The 22441-nt window shown below is 27.3% G+C and overlaps 1 protein-coding gene across 1 annotated transcript in view; it reads right to left on the reverse strand.

The window, feature by feature from the left end:
• Positions 1–2231: 2231 nt before the first annotated feature.
• The window catches only part of LOC124428997 (GTP-binding protein Di-Ras2), a 71785-nt gene continuing 51575 nt past the window's right edge, over positions 2232–22441 (reverse strand). Inside the window, exons 2-5 of the mRNA XM_046973651.1 lie at positions 5854–6893; positions 5117–5262; positions 4740–5005; positions 2232–2698 (exon numbers count right to left, since the gene is read on the reverse strand). Of these exons, the coding sequence (XP_046829607.1) occupies positions 2494–2698; positions 4740–5005; positions 5117–5262; positions 5854–6040 (804 nt within the window). The 5' untranslated portion in view covers positions 6041–6893 and the 3' untranslated portion in view covers positions 2232–2493. The remainder of the gene's footprint in view (positions 2699–4739; positions 5006–5116; positions 5263–5853; positions 6894–22441) is intronic.

The raw sequence follows: 22441 nt of genomic DNA on the forward strand, positions 1-22441 counted from the left end.
AATGGTGCATAATGGCACGTACCGGTTACGCACCATTTATTACAAGTTAATTATAATGTGCCCCTGACTGTTATATATGATGTCAGCAACTTTGTATTCATCGACTTTTTGTATGTTCCCAAATGTCGATTATTTTGTTAAGTTACATTTGTTATTAATTATTAATTTATAGGTATTAATTAGTAAGGTACAATTAGTTATTTTATTTTATTATGCACATTGATAGAGGTATCATATATTTTTTTCTTTTTTTTTTTATTCATTTACTTTTTTTTATCACCAAGCAACCATCGATTAAAAGCTTATCATATTTGTTATTGAAACATATCGTCCAGTTAATTAATTAATTAATTAATTAATTAATTAATTAATTGATTGATTTCTTTTTACCCCCGCAAGACATCAAAATTTTATTTTTCTATAATCGGTAATAAAAATAATTAGTTTTCGTAGTTAATATTTTAATTATTATTTATCTCGCACATGAATCTGTTCTATGTGGTTCTTTGTGTATATGTATACGTGTATACGTTTGTTTTTGTGTTTTTGAATCGATTATGTTGAATCGATTGTACTTTTTCAATCCCATTTGTGCATCGGTTTTCTTGCATTTTAACGACAAATTTTTTTTTCTTTTTTTTTCCTTAAATATTTAACTCTTTGCACTCAGCCTATTTTTTTTGCGTCTGCAGGATAATCAAATATTCCGGATATATTTTTTTATATGACAGCAAATAAATAACTTTTACGAAAGTTATCATATATAAATTAAAATTGTACATCCAAATTTATACAGATTTTTATTAATATAATTATAAATGGACAATGTATTGACCACAATTGGACCAATGTTTCAGTGCAAAGGATTAATATCTTTAAATATGCCTCTCGATCTTGTTCTATCAATCGTTTCAATTATTTAAGCGTTAATAACCATCAACATTTCATGAAAATATTAGAAATATTTATATCCTGATAATAGTCATGTTTCTAAATCTATAGATATGAATAAATGTTTCTCTGAATACTTTTTGAAAAAATTGTGCATCGAACGGAAGGTCTCCTTTTTATTATTATTAACATTATTATTATTATTGTTAGTTATTATTATTATTATTATTATTATTATTATTATTATTATTATTATTATTATTATTATTATTATTATTATTAAGTATATATATGTATTATAATATAATTTATATATATATTTATATATAACAATACAACAAGAGTAAGATTTCAAAGCTTAGGATGCTTAGATTAATTAGATATATACCAACGATTTTCTCTACAAGGTATTTTGATATATTTTATTTAATATATTTATTTAATATATATTTAATATATATTTTTTTTGTTTGCAATGACGAAAGCTAACTTTGTCTAAAATCTTTGTTTTCTCTCATCTTTTTTATAGAATTTTTTTCTCTTTTGTTCCTTTTCTTTTCTTTTCATAGAAGAAACGATCGAACTTTTAAATTATACGAGAGAGAGAGAGAGAGAGAGAGAGAGAGAGAGAGAGAGAGAGAGAGAGAGAGAAAGAGAGAAAAGAGACAGAGAGAGAGAGAGAGAGCCAGAAAAAAATAAATGTATCTTTTTCGTTTCTTTCTTTCATAATTTGTAATGTTATTTTATTCTCTCTCTTTGTGTATGTGTGTGTGTGTGTGTGTGTGTGTGTGTGTGTGTGTGTGTATCAATATATATATATATATATATATATATATATATATATATATATTTAATATAGCTCACTTTATCGTATACGTCATTACAATTTATGTTACATACAGTCATTTATTTTATACAAAGTAGTAATTAATATTACTTTTTTAAAGCAATTTTATTATACAGAATATCTTTAGATCATAAATCTTTTTCTTTCATAATATTGTTTTTATTCTGAACTAACTTTACTTTCCTTATATGAGGTTTCAAACGTTTAAACAAATTCTCTTTCTTTTTTCATTTTAAACAAAATTTTGTTTTTCTTTTTTTTTTACTCACAATTTTAATATAAAAACAGAAATTTTTTTCTAATTCAATTTTAACTTAAAAACTAATTCTTTACTTTTCAATTTTAAATAAAAAAAAATTCTCTTTTATTTTTATATGGACTTTAATTTTAATTTCAAAAAAGAAAAATTGCGAATTTCGATTTTTTATATAAAATAAATCCATTGCTTTTAATTTTATAAGACGAAAAATCAAAAGACGTTTTTTCCTTCCTCTTTTATTCCCCTTTTCTTATTTCTTTTTTCGTTTTTCTTTAAATTTTATTTTTTGCAGATTTTCAAAATTTGAAAGATCCATTTTTTTTTATTAACCACGTGACTCTCATTGATCCTGACTAATAATAAGTTCGGCGAATCGACGATCGACAAAATTATCTTTCGAAAAAGAATTACAACGTGACGTCAAATTTGTTTCTTTTCATTTCTTTCTTCTTTTCTTTCATTATTTATTCTTCGTTTTCTTTTTCGTTTGATCGCTTTAAGAAATGTTGCAGTCGTCTGCATGAGAGTCTCGAATTTGTTGCTTTGTTTTTCTCGAGGCACGTCTGATCAAACTACGACTTCGTGGTTTGCTTTTCACTTCTTCCGTTGTGGTTACCACGTTGACATTTTGGGTCGCAACCAATTGTGGTTGAGGACTTCCGGAACCGGCACTTCCTGATCTGCTTCCCGGACTGCCAGATCTTTGAAAATTATAAAAAAAAAATATTAGGAAAAACAATTATATTGATTCGCATCACTTCTTAATATATAAATATAAAAAAAAGTAAATAACAAAGAACGAAAATAGTAGATTCCTAAAAAAATAAAAATATTTTGCTTTAATAATTATTAAATTCATATTTATAAAATTTAATGTTCATTAAAGTTAATAATATAAAAAATATTTTATTTATTTTATTAATTGAAAAGAAACATTATAAAAAAATAAATAAATAAAAATAATAAAAAAAAGAATGAAATAAAAATAAATAATAATTCGATATTATATATATTTATATATAATCTTATATATAATATTTTATATATTATTTAATACTAAATATTTAATATTTATATTTATATTATTTATTATAATATAATATTATATTATATTTATTATAATAAATTATAATATATATAGATAAAGAAATAAAAATAAAACAATTTTTCTTTTTATATTCGTTTTTCCTTTCTTTCATTTTTTACATTTTCATATTACTATTACTTTAATAAAAGGCATAAACTTTATAAAATAAAATTTATAAAAAAATTATTAAAAACTTTTTCTAAGACAAAAGTTCGTTTTTAATTGATGACAAGCTTAATTGTATTATGCTTTAAGTTATTATAACATATTCATAATAATGATGATAATTAAAAAGTTCGTTATACAAACGTTTTGAAAGTTCAGTTGTTTATTTTATGGAAGCCGAGTAGCTTCGAGATCAGTTGATCGCTTAATGGAAATACATTCTTGTCGATTGACGTAGGACGTACAATAGATCGCAATTAAACGGAAGTCTGCGAGCGAGAGGCAGTTAAAACTTGTGATTGAAATTCCGGAAAAGAATTTTCGCTCGCATGCGCGCGCTCGCGCGGTCGCCCGTACATATTCAGCTTTCATTCGTCGAAGCGAATACATAAATACCTTTTGGAATTTCATAACTACTTTTCATATTACATTAATAAACTGAAAAAATATTTAATGATAAAAACGTTTTCTTCTTTATCTTCTTTTAATTATTTAGGTTGACTGATACATGTATTCTCGTTAAGTAATTGTTTTTTTTTCCTTTCAAAATTATAGCTTATTTAATAAATGATAAAGTTTTGTAGAATATTTCATCAAGAACTCATTCTTTATAATAGTATTGTTGTTTTCTTTTTCCTTTTACTTTTTTTTTTTTGGATATGTACTTTTTTTGGATGTTGTACTTATATACATTATCGTCAATTAATTTTTATCGAAATTATAACAAACTTGACGAAATTTTTACATTGCATTTAGAGCTCATTTTTTGTTATAGATATGTTTTTTATTAATGTCAGTATTTTAATCAGTATTTTAAATCAGTATTTAAAATAAAAACTTTAAATCAGTATTTTAAATAAATGATCATAATTTATAATAAAATACCAGTATCTATGTAATACAACTAATCGGTATTATTTTTATTGATCAATCCTGACACAATTCTGCTAATTGAATTATTTATGTTGAACAAAATATTTTTATATAATAACCCCATTTGTTTTAAAAAATATTTATCAATTATTAATAAAAATATTGATTAAATAAATAGAAGTAATTTGTTTTTTTTCTGGTCAATAATTAAAAATATTTTCAATATTTATATACCTATTTACATGTTTATTATTTCCCTTTCTTTTTTTCTTAGCGAGGAACAATGTTACCTCCAAAATGGTCGTTCGTAACGTCACGATATTTTTCCAATTATAACGTTACAATAAAAAAAGAAAAAAGGGAAAAAAATAAAAATATAAAAAAGGAAAAAAGAAAACGATCGTACGTCAACGTTGTTGTACTAGTTTGCTAGTTTTTCGCGGATCATATTGGCGTGCAAATTGACACGGTTGTTCAAAACCGTGTAATAATGGATACACTCTTCGTAGAATCCGTTTGTTCTTTAGATCCGCGTTAAAAAAAAAGAACATTTAAATTAGGACTCGTTACTGGAAAAATCTTTTAAAAAATCATAAAATCACATAATTTGTATATACCTTCGTGAACCATAAGCCGAACATCTCCGTCTCAATCCTGATTCGTCAGAATCTCCAGTTGGATTTTTTGGTACGATTCTTGATAATGTTACGAAACACCTAAATATATCTTTTATATTGTAATCGTCTTTAGCTGAACACTCCATCACCTTTGCCCGAAGTTTTGGTAATTCACAGAAAAGCCATTCGCTTACATCCTCGATTGGTACTTCTCTTCGTGTTGCAGCGAGGTCGTTTTTGTTACCAGCTACCACTATTGGTACTTCCTATTTGAAAATAGTTTTAACTAAATAGGAAATCAATGTTTAGAACCGATGGTCTAGGCATTAATCCTAGACACAATATACTTTATAGATTATTATTCAATATTCTAATACCTGAAAGTCCGTACGTTGTTCTCTAACTTCTTCGAAACATCGTTTAACACATTCGAAACTGGGTGACGATGTTATAGCGTAAACAAGAAGAAAAGCATGAGCCGTGGCTATGCTCAATCTTCTCATAGCTGGAAATTGTAAGTCCCCTGTAAAACGTGAAAATCAATTTCATTTGGACATCAAAATGTTTCGTTATCAAATCGGGATAATGTCAATTATCTTTTTTTCTTTCTTTTTTATGGAAAACGCAGATTTCGTACTTAAGAAGTTAACTTTACACTTTTATAGATAAAATTATTTCAGAATGAACGATATCTTTAGGATCTAGAGTAGAGTTTTCCAAAGTTTTATCTAGTTGGGTAAATGTTCATCAGTTAATTTTGATCTCAATTTGAACTTATTAATACTCATGATTGAGAAAGTTTTTTTCGCATATATAAGTGCTTCTAAATAATGAAAATAACATTCGTTGAACATGTTTGCACAATTTTGTAAAATCCTGTGAAGATAATCCTTTATAAAAATCAATTAAGGAATTGTTGCCTGTAATTTGATCAGTTTTTCAGTATTTTCCTGTAATTCGATCAGTTCATCATCTCTATAAATTCAAAGTCACGGATGATCTGACATCGCGGAATATATTTCTAGAGTTTGTAAGGAACTCCTGATTATATTAGACTTAAATGACGTTTTTAAATGAAATCAATCGATTTTTTTTTATTTTGTATTATACTCACCAGTAGTGTCAAGAAGATCTACTTTGAGAGTTAGATTTCCAAGAACACATTCTCTTGAATATAAATCCTCGACAGTTGGCCTGTATCTCTCACTGAAACCTTGTCCTAATAAACGACGTATTATGGCACTCTTGCCAACAGCAGCGCCACCAAGGACGACCAATCTGATTCTTTCGTGATCGGCCATGTTGTTGGTCGCCGACGGTGGCCGTGGCCGACGGCGTATTATTTTTTCTTTTTTTTTTCTTTCTCTTTTCCTCTCCCTTTCTCTCTCCCTCTAATTCTCTCTCTCTTTTTCTTTCTCTCTTTCTGTTTTTTTTTTATTCAATGACTACCTACTTGCTCGTCAATTCAGGAAGGCAAAGCATTACCAGGTACCAGGAAAAAGGATATCCGCTTTTGCTTTAGCAACCTCAACGAAATCCAATATGGCTGGCTCGGAAAAGAAATTGCTTCGATATTAATCCAATTTTTTTCTTCTCCAACTCTTATCAACGATCAATAATTTGCTACCACTATTCCTCTTTTTTTTCTTCACTTAAAACACGAAAGATCAATAGATCGATCGATCGATCAATCGATATCAAGAATCTTCTCCTCCTGACAAACTGAATTCTTGATTTGCTTTTCTTTCTCTTTTTCTTCTACTTCTTTTTTTCTTTTTCTTACTTTTTCTCTATTCACTTATTAATTCAGATAGAACTCTCTGGGCACTCTTTAAACTGAGAATTGTTTGAAATTATTATTGGAATCTAAGTGGTCTAATTCATACAGAATAGTAATTTTCTTGATACTTTGCTTTAGAAAAATTATTAAAATAATGTCAGAAAAAAGAATTTTTTGATTGAGTTCAAACAATCAGGTTAATGATCACTGAAAAATTAATATGATCTTATGAATAGGATCGATAATTTTTTTCTTTTTCTCTTCCTTTTTTTTTTTTAATTTTTGCCCTCAAAATACAATATTTTATCTAGTTTCACTAGTGAAAATATTCGATGATTAGATCCAAAATGGTTGTCTTGGTATCCCTTTCATTTCTGCAATAACAAATAAAAGAAACGAAGTTAATATTTGATTGGGAAGAATTAAATTATGTCACGTATATTTATGATTTGAGTTACTATGATACTTTATAGAAAGTTTAAGTCATTTTACTTTTTATCCTTGTGTAGCTCTATCACCTATTTCACAAAACTTAACTTTGTTCAAAGGAGCTTACGAAAGAATTGGAGGGTAAAAGAAGAAAAAGAAAAAAGTAAATGAAAAAAGAAAAACAAAAGAAGAAGAAAAAACGAAAAGAAAAAAAGAGCGCTTAGTTTCGCGAGACGGTGAAATGTTTTTGCAGTTTCTGTTTCTATGGCCGTAATTTATCGAGTAGTACCACCCTCTCTTCTCTTTATCCCCAAGGGTATTATGAAAGCGAAAGGAAAAATTGTGGCTTGTCCGGCACAACGATTTATATGTTTGCATTGAATCTTTTCTTTTGTCAAATTTTCTTCCAAAAATTCGATTGAATTTTGTCCTATTACTTTACGATTTAAGAACTTTTATTGTGTATTAACCGTTTGAGTCCCAAGGAATATTGAAAAAACACTGTCGAAGAATCCCGAACAGCGCAACCGTGCTTTCTCTAAATGAGTACGAGAAGACTTAAGTGGCACGATAGCATTTCGTTTATTTTATGTCGATGAATCTCAATCGGCGCGATAGCTCTTCTTGTATTTTATGGTCTGTACATATAAGATGTGTTAAATAACGTGATTCTCGTCTTTTTTACATCGCTCCATCACAAAGTGATTTGGATTAGTAAAGTTACCACGACATAATTTGCGACAATGCGTAGACTGCAGCACCAAAAATGTAATAAAAAGATCATATTTAATTTTCGAATAATGTAAAAAAAGAAATTCATCCAATATATTTTGATAAATACCAATGTTACAAATTATAAGTGTTACTCTCCATTTAAATTGTTTGTTCATAACACAAAAATATTTTTTATTTGTAATTCGTTATTTTATGAAATACTGTATTATTACATATGCATACTGTAAGTTTATAAATACTTCAAATTTTGTTCGATAAAAATTATTGAGAAGATAACAAAGAAATACAAAATGTTTTAGTTTGTAATGTATTATTGCACTATTATTATAGTATTGTACCTATTGTAAAATTTATTATTTACATTAAAAGAAAGAGCTGTGTGATAAAGAGCTATGTAGTAGATGTACTTGTGTTAGTAAATCTAAGCGCGCGACTTCGACAGTCGATGACGCACCGTCAGTTGTCCACAACATTCGAAATGTGCTGGGTTTTCTGGATATAAAATCTGAACAGCACGATCGCGCTGCTTGAGACTCAAATGGTTAATTGTCCTTGTTCAAAATACAGGACATGTATAGATATTTAGGTACCAGGACAGCCTGGTAATTTTTATTTCTTTTTTTCTTTTTTATTACTCTCTTGATACTATCTAATAATTCTTGATTTATTTCAATATCTAATTATATTTATAATATAATTCTTTTTTGTCAATAGGAACTTACAATTATTTTCATAATAATTATAATAATTATACTGTATATTGTTAATAATTAACAAACTGGTTGAAATCAGAATGCAATTTGTTGATGATAAAAATACTTAAATAAATTATTATATTCGTATTACGAGATAAGTAAATTAAGTAATAGTAACAATAAATTTAATGATAAATAAAAACAAATAAATGATAAAGTAATAAATAAACTAATAATACATTAATATATAGTAATAAAATAGCATACATAAAACAATTAAATAATTAAAAAATCTAAATAAAAAAATTAAAAGGAACTTAAAAATAGTAAATAAAAATGTAAAAAAATCTAATTAAATAAATTAAAAAAATTTTTAAACCGATATTATTACTGATTCAACAGCTGGGACGATTAAATATTCATTATAATTATACAAAAGAAAGTTAAGGAATAATAATTATAAAACAATATTTATAATATTAATAATAATAATAATAATTCATAAATTCATTGCAGTGTTTATTCATAATATATCATAAAGCCTCTTTCTGCTCGATTAGTTTACACAAATGCCTTAAAGGACCAGACATTTAAATTATCTAATTTACCTAATATCATTATATATAATTAATTTAATTATAATATCATTATCATAACTTATTTATTATATATAAATAAGTATATAAATATATATATATGTTATACATTTTTTTTATTTACATGAAAAAAACGTACTTATTATTACAACAACAAAAAAGCAACAACAATAATAATAATAATAATAATAATAATAATAATAATAATGAAGATGATGATGACCATGACGAGGATGATGATGATGGCGATAATGATAATGATAATATTAAAATATCGCGACAAGCAAACAAATGTAGACAGATTTAAAAATAATAGAAGAAAACACAAGAAAACATCAATTCAATAGAAAATACAAGCGAAGACTTATATTCGCATATTCATATCAGAAGTCAATTTTAGAAATACTTTTAATGCAATTAATACGCACGCTAAATCAGTTCTGACTTATTCATTCGGAACAGTCAAATGGTCCAAAACATATCTTTAGAAGAACTAACCAAACTAAATCGAACAAAATTCACGAATAATCTGAAACTATTTGAACGAACTTATACATTGAACTAATCACAATAAGCAGAGATAAAGGAGAAAGAGATTAATAGACATACAGACACTATATCAGGATACAGAAATAGAGATGCTACGAAACTATTTGAAAGAACAAAATCTAGTCACTTCATTAAACAGTCATCAAAGCAGAGAAACAAAATTTATTATTCAACCTGAAACGAAAAAAAATACAAAAGGACACGCACATAACTACGACGTAGTAAAAAAGAAAGAACTATCGTCCATAAAAGTACTAAATGATAAATACTATAATACCAAATTCAAACATGGATAAATGATTTTCATAGAAATTGCTCACATCCATACGATCACGATATAACCAAAAAAAAGTATAATTGTTCAAAAAATTACTAATCCTTAACGGACCCCTTCCGTTGCACTGCAGCGACAAAGACTGTTGTCAGGTCGGAAGTGATTTACGACAGTTAAGGACTAAATAGCAAGTACTATAATATCATTTAATATCCAAACATGGATGAACAACTCTGAACAGAAATCGATCACAGCAAGATAATTTCCCCCTCATTCTCATAAACATAAGAAATTATTCAAGCAATACAGGGACAACGTTATAATAACAAGAAACTATCTAATCTTCGAAATCAAAGGGACTAATAGACACAGACACATGTAAAAGATCCTATCAATACAGGGAAACAATAGAGCACGTAATAGGATCATGTAAATTACTAACTGGAACAGATTATATTTACGGAACACAATGCTGCATCGAAGATCAGATATCAAGAATTCGCAATACGAAATTGTCTTATACAATCACGTCTTATTTAATTATTGCCAACCACAAGAAATACGATAACAAGAGATTGTCTATGTACAAATATATACTGGTAAACATACTCGAAAAACAAGATTATGAATATTGTTTGGATAAAGTGTTAAAGATGGTTAAAGCAATAGGCCGACTATAACGAGAGAGAGAGAGAGAGAGAGAGAGAGAAAGTAAACAATTTGGTGACACTATAATAGCATTAATAATAATAATAATAATAATAATAATAATAATAATAATAATAATAATAATAATAATAATAATAATAATAATAATAATAATAATAATGACGATTATTGGAATGAAAATTATGATTGGAATCCAATGGAAAGAGTAAAAAGAAAAAAAAAATATAGGAGGAACAGAGAACGTCCAAACGTTTTGATTTACAGGTGGGTTTTTGATATATTTGTTACTTTTGTTTTTCCTTTTTTTTTCTTCTCTTCCTTCTCTTTTTTATTTTTATTCGAAAATGTTGAAAACGGTCGCGGCTGTTTCCAACGCGGAAAATCGTTGCTCGTGACAGGTGTCCCATTTAAAGCGACGCTTTAATCACGAAACTCGTTAGCCGCGACGAAAAGCCGTAATTGCGTCTCTCACCTCCACCCTGCTCTTTTCCTCATCCTCATCCTCCTTCTCCTCTATCTCCTTTTCCTCCACGCCACTTAACCTCAACGTGATCTCAACTATCTACTTTTCGTCTATTTTTCTTTTCTATCCCTCAATAATATCCGAATAATTGCGAATTTGTTGAAGCTACAGATCGAGGTTTTTTCTTTCTCTTTTTTCTTTTTCATTTTCATTTCATTTATCTTCTTTTTTTTTATTTTTTGTGTTGTTATTCGTTTTGTTTCTCCTATCGATTAAATCTTGTCAAATCAATTTTTCGAAGTCTCCGTATTATATGCGTTTAAAATAAAAAATTATAATTGTAATAAAATTTTATTTCTTAGTTTATTAAATTTATATTTTTTTTCTTTCTTTTTTTTTTAACGATTTTCATATTATCAATTATATTATTGATGTTAATTTGATTTTTAGATTATCCATTTTATTATGAATTTTTTTCCTCTTTTTGTCACAAAACTTTAAATTTTTTAATTCTTTATTGCATTTTTTTCTTATCATTACTATCATTATTATTTTATTATTATTATGATAAGATGAAAAATATATAAAGAAGTCAACGTTTTCATTAATAATTATATTAAATTTAATATTAATTATTATATTAAAAAATCTCATTTTTGGATTAATTTTGTTAATACTACGATTTATATTTCTTTAATATTTTCTCATTAAAATGATTAATTTTCATAATGAATGAAATATTTCGAAGCAAACTTGAATTGTAAAATTCTAATTGGAGTAATCAGAGTAAATAAGAATTGTGTATGTGCGTATGTACATATATTTCATAAAAAACGATTAGAAATGTATACATAACATATAAATTTATATATGTATATAAATGTATACATAGATTTTTCTTTTCGTTAAGACTTAAACCAAGCAAAACGGATTAATTGCACGAGCGTTTATTACTGACAACGAGAATAAGAAAATTCTCATCGTTCTCAGAGTATCGTCATAATTATTCGTGTAATTATTGCTCGTTCGAATCCATTTAATTATTCTTTTTCTTCTTTTTATTAATATTATTATTATCATTATCATTGTTCATCTTCACTTCGTACGAATCTTTTATTTTATATATGTAATTATTATTATTATTAATATTATTTCTTTTTTATACTAACAAATTTTTACATTATTATTTTTAGATATTATTTTTTATCAGTCATTATTAATGAACAATTTCAGATTGAAATAAATTTCTTTTCTTTTTCTTTCTCTTTTTTTTCTTAATTCTCAAATTACTCATCAAATTTTTTCATTTGAAATTCATTTCTATTGAATTATTTTTTTCAAATCAGTTAATAGTTTAATACATATTTATTATTTTATATAATAAATAAGATCGTAATGAATAATAATTATTATTATTATTTTTATCTAGCTAATAAATAATTCGAACTAAACATTATAATTTTATTTTATTTTCTTCTTTTTAAATTTTAAATCGATATTGGATCAAACAATATATTCATTCGTGAAATTGATTTCGTTAATTTTTTTTTTTTTTAGTTGATCAGCAATTGAATAAATTCTTGAAGAGAACTTGAGGTAAAAATCAATCAGAGAAACGAGTCCCAAAAGATCACATGCAGCCTGGGTTGCAAGAGTATGGTATAAAGGGCCACAAGTATTACGTACGTACACCCTAACTGACATTCAATTTCCATGGCAACGGCGAAGCTCGTCAAAGGGAAATGCGAATCTCTCGTAATGTATTAGTGTGCACGTGTATTTGTGTGTGTCTGTTCGCATCTATGCGTGTGCGCGTGTTTGCTATTTCTCTAAAGGGCTGTTACTGAGGAAAATGTAGCTAATAAACTATGCCACTTTTAGCCTAACCATTGACCACCATAAAAAAAGGAGTTATAAATGTTTTATCGAGAAATACCGATCGTCCATCCTTGGTAAAAGAAGGAAAAAAAAACGGAAGACAAAAAATGAAGTCTGATATTTAAAAGATACGAACAATTAAATAATTAATTGATATTTTTTAGACGATTTTGTTGAAATTTTTTACACATTTTTCCTTTGTCTAGTTAATAATGAGATTATTCCACTTTTTATTTTATTTTATTTATTTTTATTTCCCTATTTTTTCTTTTTTCTATTTTATTGTGAATAATCGACAAATTTTTATGGCGTTCGATTGCCAGAGGAAAAAAAGTCGATTTTTGAGAATCACAAACAATTAAATAATTCATTAATACCATTGAAGTAATATTTTTATAAATTTATAAGACCATGTAATATATTTTTGTATTATTTCTCTTTTCTTCGTTTTAATAAGAATCGTATCCAACGATTATATTTTATTCTATCTTTTGTATCGTTAACAATTGATAATTTTCGTTACTTTCTAATGTTCCAGTCCCTTTCCTCCTTTCCCCCTCCTTTTTACTTTCATTTAAATTTTTCTCATCGGAGAGTGACCTTTGTTCGATACAGCCCTTTTATTTCGATTAACGGACCTCGTGCCGTCCTACCGTGATTGTTTTCTTCCCCAACAATCCCTTTTCTCTAATGAAATTCTCGCGTATCTATCTACAAAAGACGTGGGAACGCGATACGCGGAATAATTATTTTCTCGTTTGTTGCTATTCCATCGTTCACGTGGTGAACGAACAAAAACTCATTGAACCGAACTATTGAACAATTACTTTTGGAAAACTCATCTTTCCTTTTTCTCTTCTTTTTCTTTTTTATTTTTTAATGCAATTCGTCATTTTAAATACTCGAATTAATAACAAAACGTGTTCAACATTTTCTACATTGTTTTTCGAACTGACAGGAAAAGAATGAAAAAAAAGAAAAAAGAAATATTTTTTAAATACATATAAATGTTCTTTCCGTTTTTTGATCATGTAAAAATGTATAAATTCGATCGAACGTTTATAAAATTATAATAATGTATAAACGTTTATAAAAATTAAATATAATGATACGTGATCAATGGTTTAATTTTTAATCGATGGAAATGTTTCTTAATACACATTATTTATTTGTACTTTAATATTTTATATGTAATGCCTGGGTATATGCAAAACTTCATAATTCGTCGATAATGTCGTTTAAAAGTATTATTTATTCATAAGAAATTACTCTTTTTTATGCTTCTTGAGATAGGCAATGCATTAAAAGTTTTTTTATATCATCTAGTTAGTACGACAAAAAAGGATATTAATAATTTATTAAACATAAATAAACATCGATCAAAGAATCGAACATAACGCTTATTTATTTCACGACGATATTTTCCCTCATATTTCCGATTTTCTTTTTATATCCAAGCCAAGAATGGAGTGAGCCTGTTATATTGAAAATCAGTCGGAGTGACTAAGGATATTTCCCTGAGGGAACGAATGGAATATGAATAATATATCCCTTATTGTCTTCCTCCATTTGCTGTCATGATATGTCTTACCGAACGAATGAAATCGAAATAATAATATCAAATTTCAACGAATGAACTCAACAATTTTTTTTTAACAATTTTCGTATTTTTTTAATAAGCATAAACACAAACATACACACACATTATTATTAACTATATGTAATATAAAAAAATATATATATATTTTTAATTTTTATTTAAAAAAAGACATCGAAAATTTTGAGTAAGTTGGTAAAATAAAAATTCGAAAAGAAATCAGGTGATATCGTTTATATCATGTGTCATGTGTCAAATATCGCATACTTTATAATAGCTATTAGATCTTTTGCATTAGTATTTTTAAATATTTTTAATACATTTTTAAAATAAACGTAAAAAAAATATTAATACATAATATAAGTGGTCAATATTACATCTTAATAAAAAAAAAGATTAATGAAAAATCTGTCAGTATTTTACTTTAAATATTTCTAAATATAATAATTTGTTAGTATGTTAAATAGATAATCAGTAATTATAATAAAATCAATCAGTATTTATAAAAATATTATCTACTGACAATATATTATAAATACAGATCAATATTTTCATGTACTTACATACTGTTTATTTATTTTACAAAATATGTATCATTAATATCAATAGCATCAAAATATTATCATTAATTAATAAAAATAGAATTATTTTCTAATTATTGCTAAGATGGCGATATAAAAAACGATGATTTGGGAAATGTCTTTAAACTTTCAATGATTTTCTTTGGTAATTGTAATTTACTAATTTATTCTCTCGAATATATATACATATATTTACGTACGCGTTATACACATGTACACATAGACGATCTCTTGTTATCGTATTTCTTGTGGTTGGCAATAATTAACTATCGATCATGTAACCTGTCTCTTTCTCTCTCTCTCTCTCCCTACCTCTATGATTATATAGCTAACGTCGAGGTTTAATCGCGAACTATATTATCTTGTCTGAATGTATAAGAGATACAGATTTAACCGCAAATTCCTACGCAAATTCCTAATACACGTGTTGTGATGGTTATAGAGTTAACCACTCTTAGCGTTAACTATTTGATAGGCTGTCTGGTTTAAATAAATGTTTCATTTAAAGATAAAACTATCGTATATGATATAAGAAATTAATTGAGTAATTTGATAAAATCATTATTATTTGAAATTTCTCGCTGGAATATAATATAATTACTTATAATATAATATAATTACTTGTAATATGGTAATTAATACTGTCCGTATTAATATTTATTAATGAAGTAATAATTATTAATAATGTCATTATCAATAATTATTAAGTATAAATAATTAATTCTATATTACAGGTAATAATTTATATATACTTTTTTCTTTTTCATTTTGATTTTTTTGTTTATTTTTTATTTTTCAACTTTTCTGTCAAAACTGATAACTGTCGATTAATTCTCTATAATTCAATATATTTTTTGGTAGAAAAATAAATAATACATAATGTAAAAGTTATATTAACACTCTATCGAAAAGTTTTGGAAAAGTAATTGGAGAGTATATAAAATGACTGAGTCAGAAATAAGTTATATACAGTTCAAAATTAGAAAATTTAAAAAAGATGTTTTCAAGAACAAATGATAGAACCGGAATTTGATAACAGTTTTTAATCAATGATAAAATCGGCGGACCCTAAGTAAATTTTATTCTGATGAAATACATTTTTTTTGATTGCATAGTGCCAGTGGACTTATAATTTTGTTAATAAAGAAATAATTAACCTTTGACTGTAATTAGTATTACAATGATATTTTAAGGTAAAACTGATCGTTTTAGTGTGAACAAAATTTATTTTCTTCTAATCACGTGCGTATTTCAGTTAATCTTTGCAAACACATTAGTCGATACTCGGACTAAGTGTAACAATATGGTGAGAATTGTATTATAAGCATATTTAAAAAAGATTTGCAAACTTCAGATATTTTAAAAATATTTAGAAACTACTATTTAATTGTTATTTATCAATTTTTAGTATCTCTGTTCTAATAATCGTGAAAGACGGTTTAGTTAGCCGTATGTTTGATTAGGTATATACATTCGATTTAGGTAATCATTTGTAGCAACTAGGCGAACTACGGGCTTAAAGATATAAAGATGTCTTGAGAATGATTACGAGTTTATCTATCGGGCGAGATAACCGTTGGCAAACAAGCCAGACAAATGTCATAAACTACTGAACTCAGATAAAGGAAAATTGTCAAAGAAGATGAGAGAAACTGACAGAAAGGAAAGTAATACCAAGTATGATAATAAAGAAAAGATTTCATTAGAAAGTCTTTTAAAAGTATAAATAAAATTTTAACATGAAATTTTCATATTAAATTCTAGTTTCAATTCCAATTTAATACTAATTTCAATATTTTAATCGTCTGACAAAAAAAAGAAATGGAAAAGAAAAGAAAATTCTATACTGACTACTTTTCGTTTAGAAATGAAATGTTAAATATATTTATAACAGTCATTATTTAATCAATCAATTGATTAATTGATTTATTTAGTTACATATTTAACTTATTTTGTAATATTTTTTTATAAAATTATTATTAAAAATTATAACTTTCTCATAAATGATTAATTTATTTAGTTATATACTTATATAATTGATTCATAATATTAATTTTTCTTTACAAAATTTTTTATTCTTATTATTATTAAAAATTATAACTTTCTCATTAGACCGATAATAATCCTAATGCAGGTTGAATTAATAATAAACAACATGATGATTTATTTATTTTGTCGTACACGCGAGTCAAGCTACGTTTCGATGTACATTATGCATAAATCCTTGTGTCGTAGGACATTAGCCATAATTAAATTACGAAGTATATATTATATGCGTACAAACCTCTGTCCCTCTGTCTTTTTTTTCTTTCTCATATTTTCTCGATTCGATATATCTATGATTTTGTTCATCTCTTTTGAACTCATCCGTAAGCCCCTTTTATGTCACCCTCTCATTCTCCTTTCTTTTTCTCTTCGCGAATTTATCCTCTTCAATGTCATTGCATGAATTTTTTATCGCACGTGCGATTGCTTACTAACTTTTGTCTATTTTCTCTCTCTTTCTTTCTCTCTCTCTCTCTCTCTCTTTCTCTGTTTCAGTCTACAATTATTTTTTACCATGAGTTTATATGAAGATATTTTTTCTTTTCTCTTTTTAATACATATATGCATGAGCGAGGTATGAAATTTTTTTCTTTTTTTTTTTTTATCAATCTACCACAGAAATGTTCCTGCGTTATGAATCTTTGTTTTTTTTTCTGCGTCATTAAAGGACAATTGAAATTGAAAGAATAATATTACCGATTTATAAACATAAAGATGTGTATGTGTGTATGTGTTTGTGTATCGTGTATGCGTGCGGTTAAAATGAGACATCCTATATATAGATATAGATTTTTTTGAATGATTAGAAGACGATTAAAATCGAAATAATAACGCTGGTCAAAAAATTGAAACTTTTCCTCCCCATATCTGATTTATTTAATGAATAAATTTATTTCTCACATTTCCAAGATACAGAATATTGATAGAAAAACATTAATACGATCTTTCAACAAACATTAATCATTTTAAATACGAATGAACGTAACGGTCACACAACTCATTGCTAATATATTCTTAATAATGTAAGAAAGATTTATATTTATATAAAGCAATGAAAAGATAGAATTTAATCCACGTTAATTCACGACGTTGATATTCACAAAGTTTAATGCCAATATTTTTTGCTAAAATTGAATGACGAAACTTTTTTTTTGTACAGTTTTATTGGTTATCTCAAAAAAATACCAACGATAATCACCCATCATCGAAAGATTTTAGTATTTTTAGTAACGAGATGCTCCATGTTGTCTTTTAGTGAAAGCATTAAACCTATTCTTCAATAAGAGTACTATAGTTTTCTAGGAAAAAGTTAAGGCCCTAGTATAAACTGGAAATTTTTAGGAATTGTTCTTATGGTTGTTCAATAGACAAGTCAATTTGTCTGAAAACATATTTATCATTTCAGCGACTTTAAGATCTTGCGGGATTTTAGATTGCATGAGTACTATCGATTAATCGTTCCAGGTCGACGAATGATCAAAAAACCTAGCGACAAAATTGAGCAATCAATTCGACAACTCGAATTTGTCGAGTATCGTAGCAACAGTCAAACAAAATAGATATCGAAGAAATTTGCTGCGGATGACTTTAATTAGCGAAATTATTTTCTTTGCTATGATAACTGTAATGTCGTTTGGCATCAAATGAATTAAAATATATATATATATATATATATATATATATATATATATATATATATATATATATAAACCGCACCTAGCGGAGGAATTTGTTTTTGGAGACGTAACGAATTTCTTAACAAACAGACTACTCTCCTAATTGCCATGAGTAAGAGTTCAAAACTCGAATTAGCGATATATATTCTCATTGTACGATATGTATTGAGTATTGCAAGAAATGTTAATGATTTTGAGTCGCCTAACGATAATATGACCAATAAAATCACCACAGTGCTCTCCCAGGGGCAACGATTGAGAATTATATTCTGAAACAATTCCAATTCAGTCACAAATTTTAAAACTGTAGGATAAATATGATTCTGGCAAAAAGGTTCTGTTGAGCTCTAGTGGATTTCGAAATGAAATAAGTTCGTGTAATGATGAGCGGTTATATCTAAATTGTAACTGTATGCGATTGGGATCAATGCGGAAATACCGAACGCAGGAATGGATCAAACCAAACGTGGTTAGAGTTGTGGCATGTGCGGAGTCGTGTTAGCGGTTACATTTCAACGAAGGTACGAAAAGAAGCAAGAGAAATTGATCGATGTTGCCAGAAGATATATACTTATTACTGCATAGTTCAATGTCGAAGGTTATCAGTATGGCCGTACCTAAGGTTGTTTACATATTGTCGGTTGTCAGGTCGATAAAAGATCAGAAAACTAGGACATCAAAGTCAATATCAATATCGTAGAAATCTTCGAACAGAATGAATATCTAAGAAAATGAAGTTACTTTCAAAAAAAGAAAAAATAAATAAAGGAAAAGAAGAAAAAGCAGAAATATTGAGTGCATTGGTGATTACAAGAACGCCGTACAAAAGGAATATTCTTAAAAGAATTTCTTAAAGATATTAACAAGTATGAACATCGCCTTGTTACTGTCATTAGAAGTAGTCCATCACTTTCAATTTACCATGAGAGGCGGTCTGAAGAGAATATTTTAGAATGGTGAAATAAAAAAATCAAAATTTTCTAAAATTGAATTCCCTAGTTAAAATTGTTTTAAGAATTCGACTTTTTTGATGGTTACATTCACTAGTGTCTGATTTTCCGATTCGTTGTTTTTTGCGACCAGTGAAATACGTTGAATCAAGTGAATACGTTTGCACTTTTTTAATGATTCTACACTGATTAATGTAACCTTCAAAGAATCCAAGTCAACCACCTTTCAAAAGTCTTTGCATAAATTCGTCACATATTAGACATTAGGATTCTGATAAATTCAAGTCGCCGAAATTTAATCTTTTATAGACTTGATCGTCGATTAATCATTCAATTAACCATTAGATTAACCATTAGATTGGGTCAATCATTAGATATGAGTGGTATATGATGATTAGGTATATATTAGATACATATACCTAATCGCGACAATTAAGAAAATATATGCGACTTGTTGATTGATATGGCCAGTAGAATATATTGAATAAAATGAACACGTTTGCATTACAAATGCTACTTGTCTTGGAAACAAGATGTTGACTAACATACCCTTCAAGGTGGCTAAGATCTTGAAGCAATTTTAATTATTGCATATAATTCTGAAAATTTTTTTTTCCATCATTCAATAATTTTAATTCTCCTTAGTTCGTCCTCACAGCAGACTGAATGTGAATAATCATCCCTAGCAACAGTGGCCAAGGAAGTTTTACACTTTCTGATGTCTTTAAGAAATTCTCTGAATATTTTGTATGACGTTTTCTACAACGTTCTTGTAATCACCAATGCACTTAATATTTTTCTTCTTATTTATTTTTTTGAAGTAACTTTATCATTTTAATGATTTCTTCGATATTTATTTCTGTTTGACAGTTGCTACGATAATGACGAATTCGAATGAGTTTGGTCTCTAGTTTTCTATCTCTTGGTTGACTAGTCCGCCGGAACGATTGATCGATTATATAGATGCAATCTTAGGTCCTGTATGGTCACATTGGTAATGTGACTATAATCACGCCTGGTTTGATCCCCTTCTACGTTCGGTGTCTCTGCATTGATCCCAAGGGTATGTGGTCACAACTTAGGCATAACCGCTTATCATTACACGAGCTCATCTCATCTCAAAGTTTACTAGAGTTTAACAGAATCATATTCATTCTACAGCTTTCAATCGTTGTTCCTGGGAAAGAAGCTCTGTAATGACTTTGTTGCATTTTCAAAAACAAATACTTTCGTTAGGTGCGGTTTATATATACGTATATATTTTTTTTATTAATTTTGTATAGTTGTTGATGTCGAGTGGTGTCACACTCACTATAGCAACATAGCGACATGAACAGTTTCGTCAATTAGCATCATCCGTAGGGAATACGTTAACCTTTAATGATTGAATAGGAAGATGATTTTATATGGTGAGATAATTTCGTGAGTTTACAATTCATCCTTAGTTAAGTTCCTCCTTTGGGTTATAATATCCACGTTAGGTAACCAGGGATAAGGAAGTTAGGAGATTTACGAAAACTATGCGCTTACGAAAACAAGATGTATATTCTATTATAAAATTTACTTTAAAAATCTTTCGTAAATCTTGTACGTTAAAGAATCTTGCGAAGGATCAATAAAAAAACTTAATTTAATGAGAGAACAATAATATCCGAATGTGCAGGTCAACGATATAACAATGAAAAAACCAAACAAACGATATACAAAAGACCCAGAACAATACCCGAAAACAATTCTGGTTTCGATATGATGATTATTTTTTTAGCAGAACTTCTGCTAGGATCTTGCAAGAACCTAAAAGAGAGAAATAAATTTTTTAATTAATAATTCAATCTCATTGGTTCCGATTTTTCCTTTTCTTCAATGTCCTGTTCAATTTCCTTTTCTACGATGATAGTATGGAAGTGTTATAGGGGTCACTTTGTTGACAGATGTCCCCAAAATATTTTTTCTGGATCAGCGAAAAAGTTTTGATCTCCTTCACCAATCAAACAGTTTATTGATTGCATTCCTACGTCCGGTGATTGATCACTAGTGAATTTTTTTGCGAAAAAGAAAAGAATATTTTAAATAGAACGAATTTTTATTTATTTCTACTTACGTTCACTTCCTTCATACGTTCATTCCTTTTCTTACTCATGCTCGATATTTTTTTCTTTGAAGGTTAGGAATGCGTAATTTAAAGATGTACTTAGAACAGAAAGTAAATCGATGCTTTTCCTACCAATTTTGGAACTAAATTCTAACTATCCTATCTTGTTGTTGTCAACACTCTATAATATTATACTTTGAACCTTAGATTTGAATCTTAAACCACTCATGCATTCGCCTAATGTCTCCAAACAGTTTAGAAGATCTTCAATAACTTTAATCTATAAAAATGCATTCCGATAAATTCTTCGAATTTTGCGTCAACCGGATCACGCTTCAACGCTAAATAGATTCATTTATTAAATTTTAAAACAATCAGAGGTTTACAGTAACGATAGTATTTTTATCTAGTAGAGAGCAAATCTGTTATCTTTAAATGAGTTTCTTAGATAATAAGTTAGACGTGTCTGAAGAGGGAGAAGTCGGAAGAAATGATTTTAAAAAATCTAAAAGATCAGTTAGTTCACGTCGTTTCGTAAACCTAATCACTAATTAACTAGTAAATCCGTGATTAATTCTTAAGTCTGTATTTTGCATTCAATAATTAGTTAATAAACCGGTAATCAATTATTAATTTCGTATTCCGCATTCTGTAAAATCAGTAACTAAGTAATAATCTCGTATTTTACATTT

This window comes from Vespa crabro, chromosome 14 (assembly GCF_910589235.1).
Source record: "Vespa crabro chromosome 14, iyVesCrab1.2, whole genome shotgun sequence".
In the NCBI taxonomy this organism is placed as follows: Eukaryota; Metazoa; Arthropoda; class Insecta; order Hymenoptera; family Vespidae; genus Vespa; species Vespa crabro.